The sequence below is a fragment of the Arvicola amphibius genome, chromosome 4 (assembly GCF_903992535.2).
Source record: "Arvicola amphibius chromosome 4, mArvAmp1.2, whole genome shotgun sequence".
NCBI lineage: Eukaryota > Metazoa > Chordata > Mammalia > Rodentia > Cricetidae > Arvicola > Arvicola amphibius.
In genome coordinates, this window is record NC_052050.1 from 59,640,531 (window position 1) to 59,665,166 (window position 24,636).

The 24,636-nt window shown below is 48.3% G+C and overlaps 2 protein-coding genes across 4 annotated transcripts in view; both read left to right on the forward strand.

The window, feature by feature from the left end:
* The window catches only part of LOC119812677 (multidrug and toxin extrusion protein 1), a 43,824-nt gene extending 26,835 nt beyond the window's left edge, over window positions 1-16,989 (forward strand). For all 3 annotated transcript variants that reach the window (XM_038327513.1, XM_038327514.1, XM_038327512.1), the window contains 7 exons: window positions 68-176; window positions 296-371; window positions 6,516-6,585; window positions 6,847-6,979; window positions 11,814-11,908; window positions 12,515-12,593; window positions 16,520-16,989. In XM_038327513.1, the coding sequence (XP_038183441.1) occupies window positions 68-176; window positions 296-371; window positions 6,516-6,585; window positions 6,847-6,979; window positions 11,814-11,908; window positions 12,515-12,593; window positions 16,520-16,746 (789 nt within the window). In that variant the 3' untranslated portion in view covers window positions 16,747-16,989. The remainder of the gene's footprint in view (window positions 1-67; window positions 177-295; window positions 372-6,515; window positions 6,586-6,846; window positions 6,980-11,813; window positions 11,909-12,514; window positions 12,594-16,519) is intronic.
* Window positions 16,990-18,956: 1,967 nt separating this feature from the next.
* The window catches only part of LOC119812714 (multidrug and toxin extrusion protein 2), a 34,020-nt gene continuing 28,340 nt past the window's right edge, over window positions 18,957-24,636 (forward strand). Inside the window, exons 1-2 of the mRNA XM_038327571.1 lie at window positions 18,957-19,109; window positions 19,186-19,287. Of these exons, the coding sequence (XP_038183499.1) occupies window positions 18,957-19,109; window positions 19,186-19,287 (255 nt within the window). The remainder of the gene's footprint in view (window positions 19,110-19,185; window positions 19,288-24,636) is intronic.

Below are 24,636 nucleotides of genomic sequence, written 5' to 3' on the forward strand. Positions count from 1 at the left end.
GTGAAGCACAGGCCAAGTCTGTCTGTGGTGTCTCGATGCACAATCTTACTGTAGTCTTTCCTTTTAGATTCCTGCAGGCTTCAGTGTGGCGGCCAACGTCCGGGTGGGAAATGCGTTGGGTGCCGGAAACATTGAACAGGCCAAGAAGTCCTCAGCAATTTCCTTGGTAGTCACAGGTGCTTACACCCCTTAGCCCGAGGCTCCTGGTGCATGCAGGCTGTGCATGGAGCACCCTGGCTCCCCACTTTCTGTGACCTCCCTGCTCACTGTGCCCTTTCTTCTGCTTTATCCCCAGAGCTCTTTGCTGTGACCTTCTGTGTCCTGATGATAGGCTGTAAGGATCTCGTGGGCTACATTTTCACTACCGACCGGTGAGTTCTGGGATTTTCTTGACATGTGGGATCTATGATAAAAACAAACAAACAAAAAAAAAAGATTGGGTGGATGTATCACAACGGGTGGCTCCCCAGAATAGCTGCATCTTGGTGCGGTGTTCTGAGTCTTTTACAAGATCAGAAACCTCACTGATTTACTTGAGAAGAACCTGATTATGGAGATAGAGAAACCAATTTGTAATCTGAATCTCAAGCTAGTGGGGACTGGTGGTGACAGTATGCTTTCGATGGGCGCACTAGTTATGAATTTTTAAAAATTGCTTTAAATTGCTGTGTGTGTGTGTGTGTGTGTGTGTGTGTGTGTGTGTGTGTGTGTAAGGGACAGGGGAGGGGATGGAAGCCAGAGGACAGCTTGCAGGAGGCAATTCTCCCCTTCTACCACGTGGGTTCTGAGGATTGAACTCAGGCCATCAGGCTTGTGCCATCTCAAGAACCCTCCTATATTTTTTCCTGTTTTAAAGTTTTGACAGCACTGTTTACATTTGCTGAATTTGCATTGGTTGCTTAGTGGTAGAATTCTTGCCTGCCATGTTTGCAGGTTGACTAGATATTCTATTCTCCTAAACTAAAAAAAAAAATGCTTCAAAATCTGAAAGCATTTGTGCCCCATCATACTCTAAATGTATTTGTCAGTTCAGGATTCACAATACTAAATGGGATAAAACAACTTAAAATAGATTGATGCGAGCCAAGTGCTGGGACAGCTAGCACTGAGAGTTTGTAGCTATAGAGCTCCCAAAAACTTTAGGATGCTAACCAAGGGCTGCCCCTGGCCCAGCGAGGATCAGGTTACATGTTACAGCTCTGCACACCTCCTGAGCGGTAGCTCTATGGGGCACTGAATGATCTTGGCATGTAGGGGCTCAAGACTGTCGTGGGAGCAATCAGGTCCTCCTGAATTGGGGGGTGGAGTCTTGGAGGCCAGGGCAAGAACAAGTTCCCCTGCCTACGGTTGCAGGTGGAGTCCTGGAGGCTAACCCAACTGAGCTCCTGCCAAGGAGGCCTATGTCTCAGGTGAGTCTGTCCCAGTGAATCCTGAAGGCAGTTGTCTCTTCTTCCTCCATTGGATTGCAATGGACCCTGTACTCAGAAGCCCAAATGCATAGGGTACTGACTGTGACTGGCTGAATGTCGGTATGAAAATAGGGTCAACAACAGGAGTAACTGAAGAAGAGTGGTCAAACCCAAAGAGGTGGGAAAGAACCATTAGCCCACTAAAGGTGCTGGAGTTCACAATCAGGTGTGCAGGTCTGTCTCCATAGATACTTGTTAAATAGCCCAACCACTCTGGAGTTCCCTGAAGAACTTCTTCTTCTTCCTCTTCCACCACCTCCTCCTCCCTCTTCTTCTTTTCCTCCTCCTCCTCCTCCTCCTCCTCCTCCTCCTCCTCCTCCTCCTCCTCCTTCTTCTTCTTCTCTCTCTGTTTTTTTTTTTTTTTGGCAGGGTTTCTCTGTAGCTTTGGCCTATCCTAGATCTAGCTCCTGTAGACCAAGCTGGCCTCGAACTCACAGAGATCTGCCTGCCTCTGCCTCCTGAGTGCTGGGATTAAAGGCGTGCGCCACCATCGCCTGGCTACCTAGGTGCCTCAGATCTGCCAAACTGCCTGGCTTTTAGAGTTTTAGAATATATTTGTCACAGAGATTAAAGATAAAAAAATCTCATCAGTGACTGTCTTAGAAACCGTGACACTGAACTGATTGCTGAAGAGACAAACAAACCCATTCTGCGCTCTGCAGGGTTTCTTCTTCCTCGGGAAGGTGCCTCGGATGTTCTTACTGTATGGGAATATTGTAGAGACACTTGATGTGTGGGATTCCTTTGTCAGTAGTCACAAATTGCAAACTGGCTTTTCCTTCGTGGATTCTGAAAACGTCTATTCGGAATTGTGGTGGCTGCCTCGGTTTCCTCCTCTCCTGCTTCTCTTTTGTCTTTGGATGGTAGGCTGGTGTTTTTCCTTTCACAGACTTCTCACTTCAGGGCAGGGAGCAAGGCGGCCATAAATAGTTCTGCTTTTCTTTCTCAAAGGATGGACATGGAATCAGATTGGGGGTTGGGCCAGGCTCAGAGGTATGAGAGACTTCTTGGGCCTCCCGCCATATGAATTCTGTGGAGGGCTGGTGTACTGTGGATTTCAGGTTGGAGTGGGCCTAGTGCCCCAGGTTGGCCTGGAAACCGTGCGGCCTGGTGGCCCAACAGGACCTAGCACTGTACTCCCCACTCGGGAGCTGTCAGAGTAGAGAGGTAGAAGCTGGAGCGAGCCCAGCAAGCCGTCCTCTCCCCATCCAGGAATCTGGGGTGTAAAGCCTCTGCAGAAAGAACTGGGACAATCCTCTAAGTTTCTGGAGGAGAGGATCGTGCTACTTGGGCCAATATGGGGTCACCCTGGGGATTCTCTTTAAAATGGCCTTCAGCCAGGTCAGTTTCAAGAACTTGGGTTAGGCCCCGCCCCCTGCTGGAGGAGTGGGCGAAGGAAGCCAACAAGAAGCTTCAAGAGATAGGCAAAGGACAGACCCTGGTGCAGGCCCACAAGAAAGAGCAAAGCATTGAGAACCAAGTGAGAGGGAACCTGAAGGCTTCACGTTCCTACGGCAGACCACCATTACCTAGCAGCTTGGCTGGAGAAGGGTGAGGTTCTGTGACCCTCACCGGCAGGGCAAACAATCCAGCATTGACTATTCCCAAAGAAAGGCGTTAAAGGCCACAGAGTCTCTTTTCCTAGGGGCCTTGTATCCTTTCTTCTGCTCCCAAAATCCCGTTTTGGCACCCCAGGCCTCCACTTTACCATGCTCAGCTCTTTAGTCCCTCTCGTTGCTCTGAGCTCTTCTGCACATTCAAACTGAGCTGCCTGCCCTGCCTAGGGATGGGGCAGAGGGGAGAAGGTCTGGATGAGGCAGGGGATAGAGCTTGGAGTGTATCCCGCCAGCAGGCAGGTCAGGTTCTTCAATTTACTGAGCAGTGATTGGAAGCATAAGGGTGGGGCCAGGAGTGTGGGAGGAGGGGTTGGCAGGAAAGGCGAAGCTCAGCGATGCTCTTGATTTTGAGTCCACTTCACTCATCACTCCGTTCTTAAATAAAGAAACCTGGACACAGTGAAAGAAATAAAATGCATTTAGGGGTTGGAGAGATGGCTCAGCAGTTAAGAGTGCTGGCTTCCGGTGTCACCGAGCAGCTCACAACCATCTGGAACTCTAGTTCAGAGAATCTTAGGTCCTCTTCTGGCCTCCAAGGGCACACCAGTTACACATGTGCTACACAGACACGTGTGTGCAGGCAACACTCATGCACAAAGAAAAATAACGAGCAATTAAAACTACATTTGATTATTATGCTTTCATATATGTATATAGTATGCTTTGATCATTTTCACCTCCCTCTCCCCTGTACCTTTAATCACGTACAGCATATTTTTCCTGTGTATACAATGTTTGCTGTAGCACACTGCTCGGCCTGCTGTTCCCTCTGTGACATGCATGCACCATGACCCTCAATCCCAGCGTTTTCTCTTGTGTTGGATTTCATGTCATTTTGTTTGTCAGGCCCTAGGAGCAGCAGTCTGCAACAGACAGACAGACAGACAGACGACAGACAGACTTGGTCCCTGAGTAGCAGGCTAAGCCATCTAGGTTTGGGTGACCTCATTCTGTGATGTCACATAGTGATGAAACTGGATAAAAAGACATTTCTCAGATTGTATATCTGTCATTCTGTGTGCAAGGCTAACTTAAACTGGCAGAATAAATGAAACAGGTGAAATCCTACCTCAGTAATCGCCATGAAGAGAACACAAAGAGAAGGGCAAACTTCTGCTGGTAAAACACAGCCTAGGCTCTGGTGCCCTTCTTCTCTCCTCCCTCTGCCCCTGTACCCAGCCAAGGATATGGTCCAGGTGGCAATTCTGTAACTCTCACCAGAAGGGCATTTGAAAGCAAGTTTCTCTTACTTCTTACAAGGAAATAATTTTATTTAGATCTTCAGTTTTTCTAGGGCAAATTTTGCAGCTGATAGGCAGGCAGGCACACAAACATGATCATTCAAAAAAAAAAATCCCAAGAGATTAGTTCTCACAATCTGTTTTTGTAAGGAAAAATAACCCAGAAGAGCAAAGTCAGGCACAGTTTCACATGCCTGTAATTCCCCCACTCAGGATACAGAGGCAGGAGGATAACAGGCTTCAGGTTAGCCTGGGCTACAGAGTGAGACCCTGTGTCAATAAACAGAACAAAACAAGGACAACAAAAAAAACCACAGAAAAAAAATAATTTTCTAGAATAGTTGATCAAAATTTGCTCCAGAAAAGACTAAATAAAGTGGTTCCCTTGTAAGAAGGGGAACTTGTTTGAAAATGCCAAAAAAAGTCACTGATTCCAGAAGATTCCAAGGGAGAAAGTTTTCAAATTGTTAAAATATAGATCATCCTAATGATGTTTAATCTTTCAAAGCACAGAAAAGGAAACTGGATTTCTTGTGAAGCAAATGTGTCCCCAGAGCACCCGAATCTGACAGTACACACACACACACACACACACACACACACACACACACACACACAGAGAGAGAGAGAGAGAGAGAGAGAGAGAACCATTCTGTTCCCAGTCATCAAAATTGATCTAAAACCCAAAATCAGACTGGAGATACAGCTCAGCACTTTATAAACTTGAAGCCCTGGTTTGACCCTTAGTCCTTCAAAAATGAGTTACTTATCTATTTAAAAGTCCGAGGAAAGGGCCTGGGTGTGTGGCTCAGTGGGAGGGCCTGTATTTAGTACGCGCATAGAAGGCCTTGCTGCAGTCTGTGCATCGCCTCTACCCCTGAGCCCAAGATAGGAAAGAAAGAAAATAAATTAGAACCCAAGATGACTTAGTAAACAGGATCGAGCAGCTCCGCACTGAAAGTGCATTTCCGCGCACTAGAAGAGAGACGGTCAGGGAGAAAAAGTGAAGCGGGGATCACGAGGAGGACACGTGTGTGCGCCAGGGGAGTCTCGTTATAGCCATTTGTATTTGCTTCTATTCTCATAAGCATCGGACAAACACAGGAGTGGTAAGAATATGGAGACAGGGCACTCATGGTGTGGCCCGAGAGGCAGTGGCCATCGGACTTGTTTGCATAAACTTCTCATTCGATGCTTTAACAAATAGCTGTATTCCTGTGCTGGCTAAGGGAAGAAAGCAACCACCCAAATCCTATGCTGGATTCTTTACTCATTTGCTCAGCAAATATTCAATGCTAGACAGGTTTTCTGTTTGTTTGTTTTTGGTCCCAATCAGTGCCTCTGAGGTAGCATTTCCTTTCTTTCCCTTAACGTGCAGGCATTAAAATCCAAACCCGTAGCATTAAGGGTATTATCCCATTTCCAGAAGCGAGAACCCCAGAATACCTTTGGGAGTCTTACCAAACTTGCTTGACTGGGAAGATCATTTATTGTTTGATGGTGCCAGGGCCAAACGTGGGCCTCACGCATGCTAGGCAGATGCTCTGCTGCGGAGCCCCACTCCATGCAGACAGCACGTGCGTGCTTGCTCTGTCATGTGCCACTCAGACAGCTCTTGAGATGTGCATTCAAGCTCTTCCTCAGGGATTGGGTTAGCAGGAGGGTGGCAGTGCCATCTCAGCTTTGTTTTCGGTGGGTAGATGGGTACTAAATCTTTTCATTGGTTTTTATTGACTAAATGGATTGCATGGGGTTTTTCCCCCCTAAAAGCCATGAACTAAATTAGGAAACTGGTTTCTTATGTGTGTCACATAGCAGTAGACTTGTCCCCACTTGTCACCCCTGGTGTGGATGCATTAGGCAGCTAGACAAAGAGCCCAAGCCTTGTTGAGCTAGCTACATGTGGGGCCTCCTCTCCTGGGGTCCATGGCCTTCGATGCTTTTTTCTTTTTTATGCCTTTGGATGTTTGCCTGCACGTGTGTCTGTGCCTCAAACATGTCTGGTGCCCGTGGAAGCCAGAAGAAGCTCTTGCACCTATTGGAACTGAGTCAGAGGCAGTTGTAACCTGTCGTGTGGGTGCTGGGAATTGAACCTGGATCCTCTGCAAGAACAAGTGCCCTTAAACCACTGAGCCTTCTCTCCGGCTCTTCCTATCTTACTAATTACCACTGCTCTGTTTTCCCAACAGAGACATCGTGGCCTTGGTGGCGCAAGTGGTCCCCATTTATGCTGTGTCCCATCTCTTTGAAAGTCTTGCTGTGAGTATGGAGCCTGACTTCCCTGCCCACTTCCACGGCCTCCTTCAGCGATTTCTTCTGATGATGCTAAATTTCAAGTGGGAAGAAGTGCCAGAGTGGTCTAGGGGCTACTGTTGATTGTGATCATGGCCGCTTCTACAAGCATTATCGCAAAGTCATGTTCAAGTCTGAGGACCACAGAGAGGCTCTCTACACTTGCGGGAGGGGGGGTGTCTTTAGCAGTGCCAGCTGCATTCACACTGATGGATGTCCTGCCCCCAGTGTACCTGTGGTGGAGTGCTGAGGGGCACTGGAAACCAGAAGGTCGGAGCCATCGTTAACGCCATCGGGTATTACGTGATTGGCCTCCCCATCGGGATTGCACTGATGTTCGCAGCCAAGCTGGGCGTGATAGGTAAGCCTGCCTGTGGGAAGACAGGCCAGCTGTCCACAGACCCAAGGGGTGATGGCCAGGTGCATGGAAACTTCACTGCTTACCCTGACTTTCCCCACGCTCCTGTATCTCATCAGAGCGTGAGTATGCAGGCAGGGGGTGAAAAGTGGCCGTGAGCCTCTTGTCATGTGTCACTTGCCCATGTGTCAACACTGGAGCACAGTAAAGTGTCCTTTGTATTTTTTTTTAAAGATTTATTTATTATGTATACAACATTCTGCCTCCATGTATGCCTGCACGCCAGAGGAGGGCGCCAGATCTCAGTACAGATGGTTGTGAGCCACCATGTGGATGCTGGGAATTGAACTCAGGTCCTCTGGAAGAGCAGACAGTGCTCTTAACCTCTGAGCCACCCCTCTTGCCCCTAAAGTGTCCTTTCTATTTTTCTCCTTCTGAATCAGCCGGTCCTTAGGACTTGTTGACCAGAGCCTCTGAAGCACCAGGGAAGCATGTTGTAATATAGATCTTGCCTTGTTCCTTTAATGAGGGTCCATAGCATTGTGAAGCCCCTGGCATAATAACACAGTACCGAGGCCTTGTCCTGGTATATTGAGAGGTTTGGGGTAATGTCGGGGAAGCCCTAGGTTAAGATGATTGGGGCTGGACACAGAACTCTTGGACCAGCACCCCGTGTACTCAGAGGGCAGGGCTGGTGGTGGGCTCCTCGTCACCTTTGCCCCCTTCTGCAGCCTCTGCTCCCCACCTGCTGTTGTCATCTGTGTATCTCACGTGTCCCTGCAGAGGGACATGTGGGAGGAATGTAGAGCGAGGGATGGTGGGGCAGACTCCTCTGGATGACCTTGGAGCCGAACCCACTTCTCTGAAATGACCAGAGTTCATCATCTTCTTCAAGTAGGGAAATAGATAACTGTCCAGCTTTGGTTTCTAAGATAATAACTGAGACTGCATTGGCAATGAATAAATGGTTAGATGAAAACCCAACTGTTGTCTTTGGGGTAAAGTAATGACGGACTTACGCGTGGTTTGTTTGAGTCCATCAGTATGTGGTGGGCTCGGAGGAGCCCAGGAGTCATCCGATAGCTGCCGAGGATTTCCAGTCCCATGTAGTTAACAATGCCACTCCTTTTTCTCGAGTTCAATAATATTTTAATTAAAAATATTGGAGTTGTTCAAAGAAGGAGGAGAGTGCCAGAGTTCCGTGGCTATGAAGGCACAGATAACGTCTGGCTGAGTTTCCGGCACTGTTCATGGCCTGGATCTGCCGATGACAGAGCCAATGGAAACACCGAATGGAAACACCTGGAAACACCGAAGGAGTCTAGGTTTTGGAATAGTATTTTTATTTAACACAATGCTTCCAAAATATTATTATTGTAACATGCAATCAGTACAAAATACTAAGGAGACACTTCATAGTCTCTTTCATATTTTTATTAATATTATTTTAATCGATAAACACAATTATGAGCATTTATGGAGCACAAAGTTCTGTTTTGCTGTATGCAGACAATGTGGCCTGTTTATGTTAAGGTTATCCACCTCCCTATGACGTCATCGTTTTATAGTGAATGATGCATCTGGAATTCACTCTTTTTAAAAGACAGTTTTATTATATAATTTTAGCTAGTCTGGAACTCATTATGTAGACCAGGCTGACTCTGATCTCACAGAGATCCATCTGCCTCTGCCACTGCCTCTGCCTCCGCCTCTGCCTCCGGAGTACAGGGATTCAGGACATACATCAGCACGCCCAACTATGTTCAACTTTGCTTTGGTGTTGCTGTTTTTCTCTTGTTTTTATTTTAGGAAGCGGCTTCCTTTGTAGTCCAAGCAGGCCTTGAACGTGAGATCCTCCTGTTTAGCCTCCCAAGTGCTGGGATTACAGGTGTGTGTCCCCATGTCTGGCTGAGTTAAACGTTAGAAAGGAACCAACTTTAAATGTAGATACATCCATATCCCAAGGCTGTATTCGGCCCTTTTTAACTCTTCTTAGAAGTGTATCTGCTGTGTGCAAAGTGGAGGTACCTGGGGATTCCTGGAGAGAAATGATGGGGGTCCTGGGGGGTGCTGAGAGCTGTGGGAGAGCATGTACCTGGTCCTTCTGATGGCTTCTTAGATGGAAGTGCAGTGCATGTCGGCCTCACCCTTCAGGCGCCACCATTAGGGTGCATGGTGTGTCCAAGAGGTTCCCGGAAGGGCTCTCACAGGCAGAGCGACCAGCTATCAGCTATCAGTTTCTCCAGCGGTTTTCAGACACGCATTCCTGGCCCTGCCCAGAGGGTTCTGATCATCACCCTGTATCTGTTAATAGGCATTATGACATTCATGGAAATAAGTTCATAACTCAGATTATAGCTGGAGCTAGCTGGGTATTTCTGTCAAAAATCTTTGGAACGAGCTTTGTAGTTTCTGTGTGGGACACTGGGTATTGGAAGGAGGAAGTCTTTCTTCCTCCATCCTGGGACTGACTGGTGGTCACTGACTTTACTCTTGTGAAGAGCAGACTAATCAATCAGTCTTGATAAATGAGATGCGGGGCAGTTGGCACCAAGGAACGGAGCTGTCAACCTAACCGGAGTAAAGTAGGGATAAACCTTTGAGCTATGACTGGGGTTTATCCTCAGCCCTTCCATGGATCTGATCAGAGAGCAAAATCTATGCATTCGGATCCTGTTATGCGAGGGACTCGGTCCCTCCCATCTTTGTCTTGGCAGAGAGCTGAAAGGCAAGCAGAGGAGTTGGGGAAGCATCATGGAGGAGGAGGGAGGCTCGGGTGTGTCCTGATTGAAAGCAGCTGAAACGACGTGGTCTTGTGCGGTTGCTTAAGGTTTTATATTTGACTGTGGTCTAGACGAACGAGACTGCCAGTTGCTGGTCACAGTCACCGTTGAGCTTTCTGGTGGTGGTAACCTGGCTCTCTGCAGGGGCGGCTTCTAGCAGGCCGGCTTCCTGGGCTGTGTCATGAGGCGGAGAAGCTCCCTTTCCAGGCCAGTTGCTGCAGCAATGGGTTCCAGAGTTGGAGTCTCACGTGCTGTGGTACGCGTCGGGTTGTGTGCTCGGCACTTCCTGACCGGCAGAGCTCTGGTTCTGCTGTTTGTTCACTGTGGACAAACGGCTCATCACCTGTGGTTCCTCATACTCCTCCCCTATGCAAGTTTATTAGATAGACTCACCAGGACCTGGGGATCCGCTCTGTGTGCTCCCCAATCCTTCCTACAGTGTAACCCACGTTTGCGGGTTTGTTTAGACCCATAGTTTGTGTCTAAACAAAGTTAGGCTTGATGGTTAAGCAGAAATCTCTGGGGAATTTTTAAGATAGATTTCTGCCAGGTGTGGTGGCACACATCTTTAGTCTCAGCACTGGGGAGGCAGAGGCAAGCAGATCTTTGTATGTTTGAGGCCAGTCTGACCTACAGAGTGAATACCAGGCCAGCTGGGGCTACACAGTGAGACCCTGCCTCAAACAAAACAAGCAATGAAGAAAGATGGGTGGGTCCTAGTTTATCCCCTTTACCACTCCACATGTCGTCTCCATAGCCACAGAAGGCAGGAGCAGGGTCTTACAGGCAGAAGCAGGGTCTTACAGGCAGGAGCAGGGTCTTACAGGCAGGAGCAGGGTCTTACAGGTGGAGCAGGGTCTTACAGGCAGAGCAGGGTCTTACAGGTGGAGCAGGGTCTTACAGGCGGAGTTTTGGAATGCAGAGGTTGACTTCTAAGATGGTCCCCTTCAATGAGATGCCGTTCAGTACGGAGTGCATGCCAGGCACGTATGAGGCCCTGGCTTCCATCCCCAGTAGTTTGTTTCCTTTTTTTAGGCATCAAGAATGTACATAAACTTTAGGGATTTTTAAACTATATTTTAAAGTTTTTTGAGATTATTATTATATCATTTCTCCTTCCAGGGATGTTTTTAATGAGAACTTTGGTGTTCTGTTTTGCTACCTTTTTTTAGCTGACAGCCACACACTAATTAATTTTAAAATCAAAGGCCTCTACAAGAAATATCCAAACTAAAAATGAAATATTTAATATCAATTATTGGCCATAAAATGTTAGTTTTAGTTGACAAGATGGCTCAGCAGGTAAAGTGCCTTCCACACAACCATGACGACTGGAGTTTGAATCCCCAGAGCCCAGGTAAAATGTTGGCTGGGTATAAAACTAAGTAATACCAGTATAGGGAGGCAAAGTCAGGGAAACCCCCAGAACAAGCTGTGTAGTCGGATTGCCAGAACAGTGAGCTCTGGATTCAGTGAGAGACCCTGCTCACTATTTAAGGTGGAGAGAGCCCCTGCTTTATTATATAAAGTGGAGAGAGCCCCTGCCTCATTCTATAAGGTAGAGAGAGGCCCCGCCTCAATATATAAGGTGGGAGAGCCCCTGCCTCATTATATAAGTGGAGAGCAATCAAGGAAGATGCCTGACACCAACCTTAAGCCTCTACAATTATGCAAACACAATCATGTGTACCCTACCCACGTGTCCACACACACGCAAGCACACGTGTGCGCACACACACACACATGTAGACCACACACACATACATATGCAAATTAAGAAGTTAGTCTCCTCTTTTGAGGAGCACAAAGCAGTGATTTTTCTGGAAAAGTATTTCCTTACACCTGGCCCGTTTCTTAATATCCTATAACCATAAGTAAAAAGGACCCAAATAGCCTCCTGGAACTGTCGCTCTGACACTGTGAATCAGGGTGGTCTTAAGGAGTGCTGGGTCTCTGCAGGTCTCTAGTCCACTGTGGGCTCTCTCTTGCCCATGGAAGCTGGCTTAGTATGGCCAGTGTCTCCTTGAGCTAACCTGTCAAATCTCCCTGCACAGGTCTGTGGTCAGGGATCATCATCTGCACTGTCTGTCAGGTTGTATGTTTCCTGGCTTTTATTGCTCGGCTCAATTGGAAACTCGCCTGTCAACAGGTAAGCATCCTCATTGCTCCCCGGTCTTTTTGCAGATGCCAAGCCAGACCAGATGTGGCGTGCATTCCTTCATTTAGGGAGGTTCTTTTTTCTTATGCTATTTTTATGCCTTTCTTGTTATTATTGGGCTTGTTTTGCTTTAGTAGGGTTTTGAGGTGAAGGGTTTCATGACCCTGGCCCTGTTCATTCCCCTTCATTTGCTCAGTGAATAGGAAAACAGGATTCCATTTCAGGTCTCTTGCCGGGAAAAGCCAATTTTAGGAGAAAAATTGGAACTGGAGAGACTTTCTCCAAGTTCGTGTGTGTGTGTGTGTGTGTGTGTGTGTGTGTGTGTATGAAGACACTGTCAATGCGAGGTCTGGAAATGGGATGCAGAAATGGCAACGGAAGTAAGAAGATGAAGAGGGGTGAATCCTTAGCGACCTTGGTTGATCTCCCCCTCAGATTAGCCTACTCCCCTTCCACTCTTGGAACCCGGCTCTTCAGTTTTGGAAGAGAGTTCCACAGTGACCCAGCGAAGCTTTAGCTCACAAACCAGGTGGCCATGTTTAGCACCATTACCTGCTGATACCTCAACTTAACTTGGAGTTTCACGCACCTTTCTAGGCTCAAGTCCACGCCAATTTGAAGGTAACCGTGGCCGTGAATGGGACTTCTGCTGTCTCTCAGGAGCCGGCTCAGGCAGGTATGCTACAGCTCTCAGCTCTGGGGTAGACCTGGCCCTACAGGACTGGAGGGGTTTGTGGGACACATCTGGGTTAGCTGTTGTGTTCTCACTGAAGCAGGGCACTAAAGTTGCAGAAGCAGATGTCAAGTTCCACCCACTTTGACATAAACTGACCTACGTCTATTCCCTTTGATTTCACACATTAACACGCTGTAGTGGATAGGTCAAGCCTTCTGCTAATACTTGGTACTTCCTCAAGCCTTTGACAAGTATTTCTTTTCTTTTAAAAAGTGTATTGAAAATTTTTGGCCCCCACACCCTGAGACTTGCGGGAGGAGGGGACATCTTTAAATCCTGCATGCAGCCCATGAGGGTTTCGATCCCAGACACAGGGAGGTTTAGCAGGCCCACCCTCACCAGGTGCTGCTCAGTCCTGAGCCACATGTCCTACACACAGAACCGTCAGGGCAAAACCAGCCCTGCCCCCGCTCCCTCCCCTGCCTGCCAGGGTCCCAGCTTGCTCTGGGAACTTTTCTTGGCATCATTAGTTCTCTGCCACCTTCAAGATGCTCTTTTTAATTCGTTTTATCCTGATTTAACAATTATCCTGAGAGGAAGGGCTAGTTTGTAAAATTTGGAACATAATGACACTTAGCCTGTCTTGTTACTGCGAGGATTGCTTTAGGAACTGGCAGACACAGTTAAAGTATTTTGTAGATGTGACCTGATATTGTTTAATTTTAAAAGTTTTGTTTGGTTTTGTTTCTTTGACACAGGATCTATGTAGCTCAGGCTAGCCTTGAATTGGCATTTAGGTGAGGGTGACCTTGAAGTTCTGACCCTCCTGCCTCTACTTCCTAAATTGGCACTACAGGCGTGCACCGCCATGCCTGGTAAACCTGTATTATGATGTTGTCAGGACTCTGAGCCATTGTAACAGCCTTAGCACAGGCGGGAAACCCCTAATCTGAAACAGTCTGACATCCAAACCCCTAGAATATGAAATACTTCTGTTTCCAGGCATTTCAGCTAAGGTGTACTCAATCACTAATGTACCCTTATGCTTTTTAATCTTTTTTTTAGTGTGCATGGGTGTGAAGGTGTCAGATCCCTGGAACTGGATTTTCAGACAGTTGTGAGCTGCCATGTGGGTGCTGGGAATTGAACCCAGGTCCTCTGGAAGAGCAGTCAGTGCTCTTAACCGCTGAGATATCTCTCCAGCCTCACCCTTACGCTTTTTAAGAAAGCTGATGCCCATCTTCTTAGGCTGCTAGGCAATCTCCCTTTATTTTTCTCTTGGAAAATTTCTAATGTCTTTTCCTGTTAGTAGTCTCATTCCGCAAGGGCATGAGACTTGCGTCTTCATGTGAGTCTTTATCTTGCTTGGTACTCAGTGGGTCCTTGGGGGTGACATGTCCCATATTCAGTTCTGTGAATGTCTTGAGTCATGTCTTAGTTTATCTGCCCTCCATCTGTCTTATCTTCAGTATGAAATGCCTATTAGGTAGGTATGGGGCCCCTTGGAAAGCCCAGGAAGCTCTCTGGCTCCCCACACTGGCTGGGTTTGTGGAATGAAGAGAGGCCCTCAGAGATAACGGACTAAACATGGGGCTGTTACCAGCATTGTTAGGGGTCAGAGCCTGGGCCCCGCAGCCCTGCAGCCCTCACAGCCCTACCCCAGGCTCCACCCCTGTCCTCAAGGGGCCAAGTGAACAGATAAGTCATGCCGGGAAGCAGAGAGACGGGATTATTATCCATTGTAGCCACACTGGAAAGAGGAACAACTGAAAAGTTCCAGCGACACCTCTCCCCTACATCTTCAGCGTCCTGACATGAGGGTTAGGTTCAAGCAGAGGGCATAAGGAATGCATCGGTGTGCAATCCTGGTGAGACCCGTCACAGACAGTCTTCCTGTCAGAACTGTGAAAATCTCTGTGGGAGGCAAGCTCCCCTCTGACTGGCACCAGGCCTCGGCCTTCTCCTTCTCTTAGCAGGAGATTTCTGGGGAAATGCCATATCTTGGGAATCATTGTTGTACTAGTCTGGAGGCTGAAGGAAGGGGCACAAGTGTCTCTTCAAGTAATCTTCACCTCTACATGGATGATTCCAGAATCTTTTCTTTTTTTTTTTTTTTTTTGGTTTTTCGAGACAGGGTTTCTCTGTGGCTTTGGAGCCTGTCCTGGAACTAGCTCTTGTAGACCAGGCTGGTCTCGAACTCACAGAGATCCGCCTGCCTCTGCCTCCCGAGTGCTGGGATTAAAGGCGTGCGCCACCACCGCCCGGCTCAGAATCTTTTCTTGATGAAGTACAAAGCCAGGAAGCACAACCCAGAGATAAGAGCAAAGAGTGTCCTGGAAATCCCTCCCTCAGCAGTACTGGGGATGGAATTTGGTTATTTATCACAATAAACAGAAACAGTGAATTGAATCTTAGTTGGCTCTATTCAACATGCTGGGAGACCTGGGAAGCCTGGGGGAGACCCACCTACCTACGCCTTCTCTTACTAGCCTGTTTACAGAGAACGGGGAACAGCGGTCTTAGGGTTTCTATTGCTGTGGAGAGACACCGTGACCACGGCAACTCTTTCTTATACAGGAAACATTTAATTGGGGGTTGGCTTGCAGGTCAGAGATTCAGTCCATTATCGTCACGGCAGGAAACATGGTAGAGCACAGATAGATATGGTATCGGGGAGGGGAGGGTGAGAGTTCTGCATCTGGATCTTCAGGCAGCAGGAAGGAAGAGTGAGCCACTGGGCCTAAGCTGAGCTTCTGGAACCTCAGTGACATGCTTTTCCTCCAACAAGGTGCTCACCTCCTAATGGTGTTGCCCCCTATGAGCCTCTGCGAGCTACTTTTCATTCAAACCACGATGTTCCACCCTCTGGCTCCCATAGGCTTGTGGCCGTATCATAAAGCCGAAATGATTCAGTCCAATTCAAAAGTCCCTATAGTCTATCACAGTCTCAACCCTGTTTCAAAGTCTAAGGTCCAGGGTCTCTTCTGAGATTTTACTGTCTTAACTGTAATCTCCTGTAAGATCAAAACAGAAAAGCCGATCACATACTTCCAACATACACCGGCACAGGTTATACATTACTGTTCCAAAGGGAGGAAAAGGGAGCATAGTGAGGAAATATTCAAACCACAAGAGGCAATAAATAATTTTAGAGTTTAGTTTTGGCCCCTGGCCAGGTGTTTGGCCTTGTCTCTGAGATTCCGGAGCAGGGGAGGGCTGGCCAAGGTCACCGAAGCTTGCGTTTCTCCAGAACCAATCTGGATGACAGGCAGATTGAAAGGTAACTCCGAACAAACAAAACATTAGCAGTGCATGCTTGCAAGCTGCTGACAGCGTACACTCACGGATCCCGTCCTAGAGAATGGGGTGCAAATGTGGTCTTGTAAGTTATATTTCTGACTATAAAATGAAACACGAATGTACCCTGTTTGTCCTCTGTGAGTATCTCCTGGAACAAAAGCAGCAAAAAAATTACATTGGAGCCACTTATGCCTATTCCTATGGGGGACTTAGCACAGGTCAAGGCAGGGACACTTCTGAGCGTGCACAAATCATGCCTTGCGTGGACAAAATGGTGGACAGGAACTTCTGGACAGAGAGTGTCAGGATAATGAGGCTGAGGCAGACAAAGGGCGAGCCTGTCAGGCAGAAGAGTACGTCAGAGTGGCTTGGCAATTTTGATGGCTTTGTTGTGGTTTTCTCTGCAGGGTCTTATCTGAAACAAACGACAACTTGAAGGGACATTAATAGTCATTTAAAGCAGCAGGTGCACAGCCCTAAAATCTCTTACCTAACAGTTAACAATTGTTTGTTTATTTATTTATCACAACTGTTTCTTGAATCAATCCTCTTCTAGAAAAAAATCACGAGTAATAACCACCATTTGTACATATGAAAATAAAAGTCCTTCACCCCCCCCCCCACAGGTGGTCGGGAAAGCCATGGAGAAATTATGATGACAGATCTTGAAAAGAAAGATGAGACTCAGCTGGACCAGCAGACGAACCAGCAACAAGTTTTGCCTGTCCAGCCGAAGGCCAGCAATGAACTATCTGGGAAACAGTTGGTCCTAAGGCGAGGGCTCCTGCTCCTCGGAGTCATTGCGGTCTTGGTGGGGGGGATTTTAGTGAGAGCATATGTCAGAGTTGAGTGACAGGGAAGAACCAGAGATCGAGCCACACAGTTGCTCCCCGCCCGGTTTATGAGATTACATACTGAAAATATTACATCTGGACTGGGGGAATTGCTGTGGTAGACAAACACATGCTTAGTGTGTTCAGGGCCTCTAACAAGCTCTCTCTCTCTCTCTCTCTCTCTCTCTCTCTCTCTCTCTCTTTCTCTCTCTCCCCACCCTCTCTTTTTCTCTAATACACACACACACAGAGAGACAGAGACAGAGAGACTGAGAGTCACAGACACATACAACACAGACGGAGAATCACAGACACATGGCGCATACACACAGAAACAGAGATGGAGAGTCACAGACAACAGAGAGAAAGAGAGAGAGGGGGGGGAGGGAGGGAGGGTCTCTCTCTTTCACACACACGCACAGAGACAGAGAGTCGCAGACACACAACGCACACACAGAGACAGAGAGATGGAGAGTCACAGACACACAGAACACACAGATGGAGAGTCTTTCACACACACATACACACACACACACACACACAGAGAGAGAGACTGAGAGACGCAGATACATACCATACACACACACACACACACACACAGAGACTGAGAGACGCAGATACATACCATACACACATACACACACACACACACACACACACACAGAGAGAGAGACTGAGAGACGCAGATACATACTATACAGATGAAGAATCACAGACACACAAGACACATACACAGAGACAGAGAGATGGAAAGTCACAGACACATAACACTCACACACAGACAGAGATGGAGAGTCTCCCTCATACACATACACGCATACACATGGAGAGAGAAAGGGGGGGCATGCACTGTGAGAATGGACAATATATGTAATACATTTAACCTACCAAACACCAGTGTTGGAAATACTGTACCAGCTGGAATGTTGATTTTTTTCACCCCTGGGACTGCAGGGTCACCTGGGGGGCTGTAGCGCACTGTCACTGTCCCCCATCACTAAAGGATGGTGTCACACACTGTGAACCCAGGAAGAGATCCCAGTGCAAAATAATCACTGTTAGACACCTGTCACTTTTGCACCAATGTAAAGTTGAGCCCTTGGAAAGGGAAAGTCTGGGACCACATGCAGCTTTGAATTCGCAGACAATGCATAGACCTGGCAGCAGCCAGTCATTTGAGCTATCAAAATTCAGTTGTGCTCATGGGTTTTATGAGCTGAGAATTCAAGATGTTTTTCTAGTAAAGACTAAGGTGAACACCATATTGTGGCCTAAGACAATATGGGGAAGATGGTGAAATATTAATCCATCCACCACTGTAAAGTGTGGACTTTCTATTTTTTCTGCCTATTGATGTTTAAGATAGAAGCCTATGTTTGAACTCCTTCTATGTTCTTACCATGTAACTTCTATTAAATACATTTTATGTCTCTGGGCTGTAGATTATTATTTTGCGAGAAAACATCATCAGAGCAAACTCAGATCTCCTGCCAGGGTGTAGTCAGGGAGGTCTCTGGAGCTGCGGAGCAGTGAAGACAATTCCTGGTGGTGGCCAGAGGATGAAGCTTTAACAAATTAGCCCAGCTATGTTAGCCTCTAAAGGGTTAAGTACACACTGATAACTCCGCAAACTTTCAAAGATCAAAAAATGAACAAAATTAGGAAGTGCAACTATCTATGGTGAGTAAACTGGTTCAATTTATTTATTTATTTATTTATTTATTTATTTATTGTGATTGGGGCTGGAACTCGGGGTCCACTATAGGCAAGCGTTCCTCACTGAGGTCCTCACAGCCATCGGTTGGATTTGGTTGGACCACCTAAAGCATCCCTCAGAGATTTTTTTTTTTGGGGTGGGGGTTGGTTTTTCGAGACAGGGTTTCTCTGTGTAACAGCCCTAGCTGATCTGGAACCAACTCTAATAGACAAGGCTGGGCTCGAAACCATAGAGATCCGCCTGCCTCTGTCTCCCTGAGTGCTGGGATTAAAGGCGTGTGCCTCCACCACCCTGCGAGATTCATTCTTGTTGGGTAAATAAGATTACATTTTCCAGCCACCCAGATAGAAGCTTGCCCGGCACACTGCGTTCGGTGACGGTTGGACTTGGACGCGTCGCCCGCCCGGGGCGGGGTGGCGCGTGGGGCGGGTCCCGCGCGACTGCCCTGGCCCCGCAGTGGCCACTCTGCCCTTGGCTCCACGTGCTGGTCCCGCCTGCATCAGAACCTGCACCATGGAGCCCGCCGAGGACAGCTTGGGCACGGCCATCCGGCTTTCGGAGCCACCCGTCGTCCCGCAGTGGCGCAGCTCCTGGGACCTGCGGGGAGCGCTGTCCCCCGACGTGCGACGGGAGGCGGCGGCGCTGGCGGCGCTCGCGGGCCCGGTGGTGAGTCGGACCCCGAGCTGCGGGTGCCGGGCGGCCCCAGGAGGGCCAAGGGTGACCGCCTTTCTGCCCCTCGCAGTTCTTGGCGCAGCTGATGATCTTTCTCATCAGTATCGTCAGTTCCATCTTCTGCGGACACCTGGGCAAAGTCGAGCTGGACGCCGTGACACTCGCTGTTTCCGTAGGTGTTAACTTTGTTTGGGCTGATGACGTGGGTAAAGCCTCCGCAGTAAAGCTTTAACGTGTTTTTATTTGTGTTTTTATTTGTTTGCTGGGGAGTTCTCAGGGCTGTGTGTGTGTGCGCGCTCGGCACACCCCCAACCCCAAGCCTCAGAATTAGAAGTGCAGGGACGGGGTCTGACCCACCGTTACCATGATGATCTTCCGATTTGGGAAGAGAACAAGTCTGAGCAGATCTCACAGGCACTGTGGAAGGAGTGTCCCAAGCAGAGGCATGGTGCACAGCTACCCTAAACGAACGGCACCCCCCCCCCTTCTGAAACCAAACCACCAAAGCTATTAGTTCAATAAGATTCCACTATTTGCCTTGTAATGTGTCTTCCTTACATCACACGTCCTTAGAAGCCTTTTTGCATCTGATAAGGGAAGGGAGAGCTGCTTTGCTTGCATTTGGTCTACTCTTGCAGATATCAGAAAAACTCCTGGTGATGGAAAACTGGGTCCTCCCCTATTTCAGAAAACGTTCCTTCTATCCCCTAGGATGTTGGAATGCAACAATGGAGGCCTGCAGGTTCTCTGAGCATCATGGTAGAGGACCTGGCTATGAAGAGTCTCCGTATAGGTCTATTACTGTATTGGCAGAACTAATGTCCTCCTTCCCTCCCTCCCTCCCTGCCTCCCTCCCTCCCTCCCTCCCTCCCTCCTTCCCTCCCTCCCTCCCTGCCTCCTTCTCCGCTCTCTCTCTGTCTCTCTCCCTCTCCTCTCTCTGTGTCTCTCTCTCTGTGTCTCTCTCTGTGTCTCTCTCTGTGTCTCTCTCTCTGTCTCTCTCTCTGTCTCTCTCTCTCTCTCTCTCTGTGTGTGTGTGTGTGTGTGTGTGTGTCCCCTGTGTCTTCTCCAGGGAAGATGAGCTTGGTCACCGCGAAGCACTGGACAATGTCGACAGTGTCCTGCTCACCTAGTGTGAACAGTGTTGACAGGGTGTGACCTAGTGTGAGCAGTGTTGACAGGGTGTGACCTAGTGTGAACAGTGTTGACAGGGTGTGACCTAGTGTGAGCAGTGTTGACAGGGTGTGACCTAGTGTGAACAGTGTTGACAGGGTGTGACCTAGTGTGAGCAGTGTTGACAGGGTGTGACCTAGTGTGAACAGTGTTGACAGGGTGTGACCTAGTGTGAGCAGTGTTGACAGGGTGTGACCTAGTGTGAACAGTGTTGACAGGGTGTGACCTAGTGTGAACAGTGTTGACAGGGTGTGACCTAGTGTGAACAGTGTTGACAGGGTGTGACCTAGTGTGAACAGTGTTGACAGGGTGTGACCTAGTGTGAACAGTGTTGACAGGTGGCCTTTAGAGAACAGGTGTGTTTGTGTCCCATCCTGTGCTTCTCCTCATACCCAGTCAGCCACCTCAATCCCTGCAGCCTCTCTTCTCTCCCACCCTTTGGTGTTTGGGGGTGTGGCTTGACCCCTCTCATCTACCTCACTGACCCCAGCTCTCCTGCAGTCTCCTTCCAGTAGAAAAGAATGCTTGGCCTCACGTTTCTGGGCTCTCCTCAGCCCCTTGTCTTCCAGCTCTGTCAGGTCCTCACTCATCCTGCCTGCTCTTGACACTGGTCCTGAGGCCCTGCTGGGTTCCTGGCCCAACACTAAGCCGGCTCAACCCTCCTCTCCTTCCTCTTTCAGGTCTTTTGGGCGCCCGACCCAGCATGCACCTTCCACCACACTCTGGAACCTTGCTTTCTCCTCCGAGCCCGTCTTCTGCTCATCCCCACTCTTGGCAGTAAACACATCCCGGGTTTTCTACGAACATATCCCACCACCTCTGCCAGAGTCTGCACTCAGTCTTGCCTCCTGCAGTCAGCTCTCCCCTCTCCCACTGATTGCCAATTCACCTGTACTGGGTGGATTTGTGCGTCAACTTGACACCAGCTAGAGTCATCAGAGAAAGGACCCTCAGCTGAGGAGATGCCTCCTTGAGATCTAGCTGTAAGGCATTTTCTCATTTAGTGATCAATGGGGGAGGACCCAGCCCATGGTGGATGGTGCCATCCTTGGGCTCTGTAAGAAGGTGGGCTGAGCAAACCCAGGGAAGCAAGCCAGTAAGTGGAGCCCCTCTGTGGCTGCTACATCAGCTCCTGCTTCCGGGATCCTGCCCTGTTTTGAGTTCCTGTCCTGCCTTCCTTCAGTGATGAGCAGAAATGTTGAAGTATAAGCCTAACAAACCCTTTTCTCTCCAACTTGCTCTTTGGTCATGGTGTTTGGTGGCAGCAATAGTAACCCTAACTAAGGCATCGCTGTACTCTGCCCATGGTTGTCAGGAGAGTTCGCCTTTGTGCTGCAGTCTCAGCTCCCCCGTGATGCTGGGAGTTTTCTACTCTGTCTTCGTAGAGGAAAGGATTAAACGCTGAGCCTTACACTTGTACCCTGTCATGCCCCTCACCTTACTCCCTCTCCATCCGTCAGTAGCCTATGTTTCTTAGAGCCACCCCACCCCCATTTCTTCTGCATCCCATATTACTCTCCTGTGAAGGCTTCAGTCTTTCTGCCTCCTGAGGCCTGGAGGGTGTCCTGAGAGCCTTTCTGGTGTCCCCAGGAAGACTGAGGTCTTGGCTATTGTCACTAGTGCCTTGCATTCTTCTCTCGGAGGAACAGGTGCCTCATTTTTGTAAAGCTTGAATCCTGCCACAGGTCTGGCTCAACCAAATGTTTTGGAGTTCTGCAGCTTTGCTGTCCTGCCTGCGCTCACCAGGCATCCCCTTCTTGTCCTTCCTTCTGCCCCCCAGCCTCATCTGGCTCGACATTTTCATCCCCTTCTTTGGTGAGGCTTTCAAGCCTTAAAGTTATGTGTCTACATCGCATCATGAGGCTTTTTGTTATTTTCCTTGTTTCATTAAAATTATTTTAAGATGTATCTTTTGGGGGAAAACAAAATAAAATAGTGTGTGTGTGTTGCTGTTGTTTTTGGAAAATTCCTTTCCTTTCCCTATTGATTCCTCTAGAGTTTTTGGTGTAAAAACAACAGGAATAAGTGCAGCCCACAGTGAGAGGGGAGGCTTGGCGGTGGCCGTGGGAAGGCTGGTGTGTTTCGCAGGCAGGGCTTTCTACAGATAAGGCCCGGAAGAGGGAGAGCCACTGCCAGCCCTTTGTAAATGGGTCAAGGAGATGTGTTTCTTTTAATGGATGCCAACTTGTAACTAAGTGTTGGGAAGATGGGGGATTCCATGGTACCATGATTAGATATGTTAACTTTTATAAATTTCATTTTTGAGACAGGCTCTTCTTGCTCAGTAACCTAGGTTGGCCTTGAACTCTCAATATTTTTACCTCAGTCAGAATTACAGGCCTAGTAATTTTTTGTCTCATCTTTTATTATAATGTTATCCATGGTAAGAGAGAGCTCTAACTTAGCTCAGTCTGGAAGAAACTTGAACAAACGTGAGCTAAAGAGGGTGAGTCGCATTCTAAGCCAGCAGTTAGTGTACCATAGCAGCAATAACAACAGCAGCAGCAGCAACACAACCAAACACAACAGAACAAAGACACTCTCGTGTGTGACTTAAAAAAAAACAAGCAAAATATTCTAAAAAATGAGGTTACCCCCCCCCCCTTGCTTTTCCTTGATTGGTTCGTAGTAGTGTGTACCTAGCATCTGGGTCCTCGTTGTGCCCCGAGCCCCTAGGTTTCATGTCTGGTAGGGTAACTTTAGGGCACTCTACATGTGACCTGCTATTGACCTCTTGGGGCTACGAAGTATAGATTCCCAGCTGTCTTGGTCCATTACTACAATCTCAAAGTATTGGCCCTGTATAGAGAAAAGGTTTCTTTAGCTCACACTTCAGAACATTTAGGAGCATGGCACCAGCTTCTGCTGAGCCCTGGTGGGGGCCTCTTGGCTCCGTCATCACATGCAGATGGTGTCATGGCTCATGAGAGGAGCACGCAGTCACGCGGCAGGAAGCAAGAGCCATTCTGGTACCTGCCTGGCACTCCTTACAATTCATCCTCCCAGGAACAAATTAGGTCCCAGGAGAACTAACTTTCTCTCTCTCTCTCTCTCTCTCTCTCCTCTCTCTCTCCTCTCTCTCTCTCTCTCTCTCTCTCTCTCTCTCTCTCTCTCTTTCTGAGATGGTCTAATTGAAGCCCAGCCTGACCTTAAACTTGCTATGTAGTAAAGGGTAGCCCTGCTCCACCTGCCTCCACCTCTCCAGGGCGGAGGTTACAGGCACATGCCAGCAGGCCCAGCTCATGAAGTGCTGGATTTTCACATTCTAGGAAAACACTCTATGTAGTAAGGAGGCCACTAGTTAGTTCCCGGCTGTTTAGCCCCAAAATAATCACAGTGAGAAGCTCTAGCTTCTCACTGGCTAACTCTTACATCTTAATTTAACCCATTTTTATTAATCTGTATATCACCATGAGGTCATGGCCTACCAGCTAAGGTTTAGCACGTCTGTCTCTGGTGGCGACTCCATGGCTTCTCCCTGACTCTGCCTCCTTTCTCCCAGCATTCAGTTTAGTTTCCCCCCACCTAGCTCTGTTCTAGAGGAACTATAGAGTAGCTCTGCTATAGGCCCAAAGCAGTTTCTTTATCAACCAATGATATCCGCAGCATATAGAAGAGAATCCCACATCAACTCTATCTACTGATCTACATCTTCTGCCCCTTCTGAGGCTGGCATCCCAGTGACTTAATCACCCCCCACTAAATGTCATTTCTTGAAGGCCCCACTACCTCCCAACTACACCATACAAAGGACCAGACTTTCAGCACATACACCACTGAGGACCACATTTCATTAGCCAAAACACTGGGTCTTGGTAAACAAAGCAGTTAATTTACCTGAAGTTGACATCAGCTGCTACATGTGAGACCCAGGATGAAGAAGTGAGCTGCACTTTCTCTCTTTTCCTCTGCTGGCCTGAACAAGAGCACTCTCAGCCCCACCCCTCCACCCAAGGGCTAATCTCTGGGTAGTGGGGAGAGGATGAGATCTGCTTGAGAGGGCGGCATAAACCCAATCCTTACCAGACTTCTGAAGCCTTAGGTCTGCAGTCAGACTTCCCAGCTTCGGGTCACACCAAGTCGCCTAGTTTACTCTATAGTAAATATATAGTAAGTTTTCTGTCGCCCAGGCCACCCCTGAAATGGGAAACTATAACACTATGTACATGTGACTTAGGACAATGCCTGGCACACGTATATATGTTCTGTGTTCTGTGTATGTGCACGTGTTTGCAGGTGCAGCACCCTGCATGTGCATTCGGAGTCCAGAGGAGAAGATGGGTGTCTCACTCGCTCCCTCTCCCTTACTCTTTTGAGGCAGAGTCTCTTACCAAGACTGGAGCAGTATTTC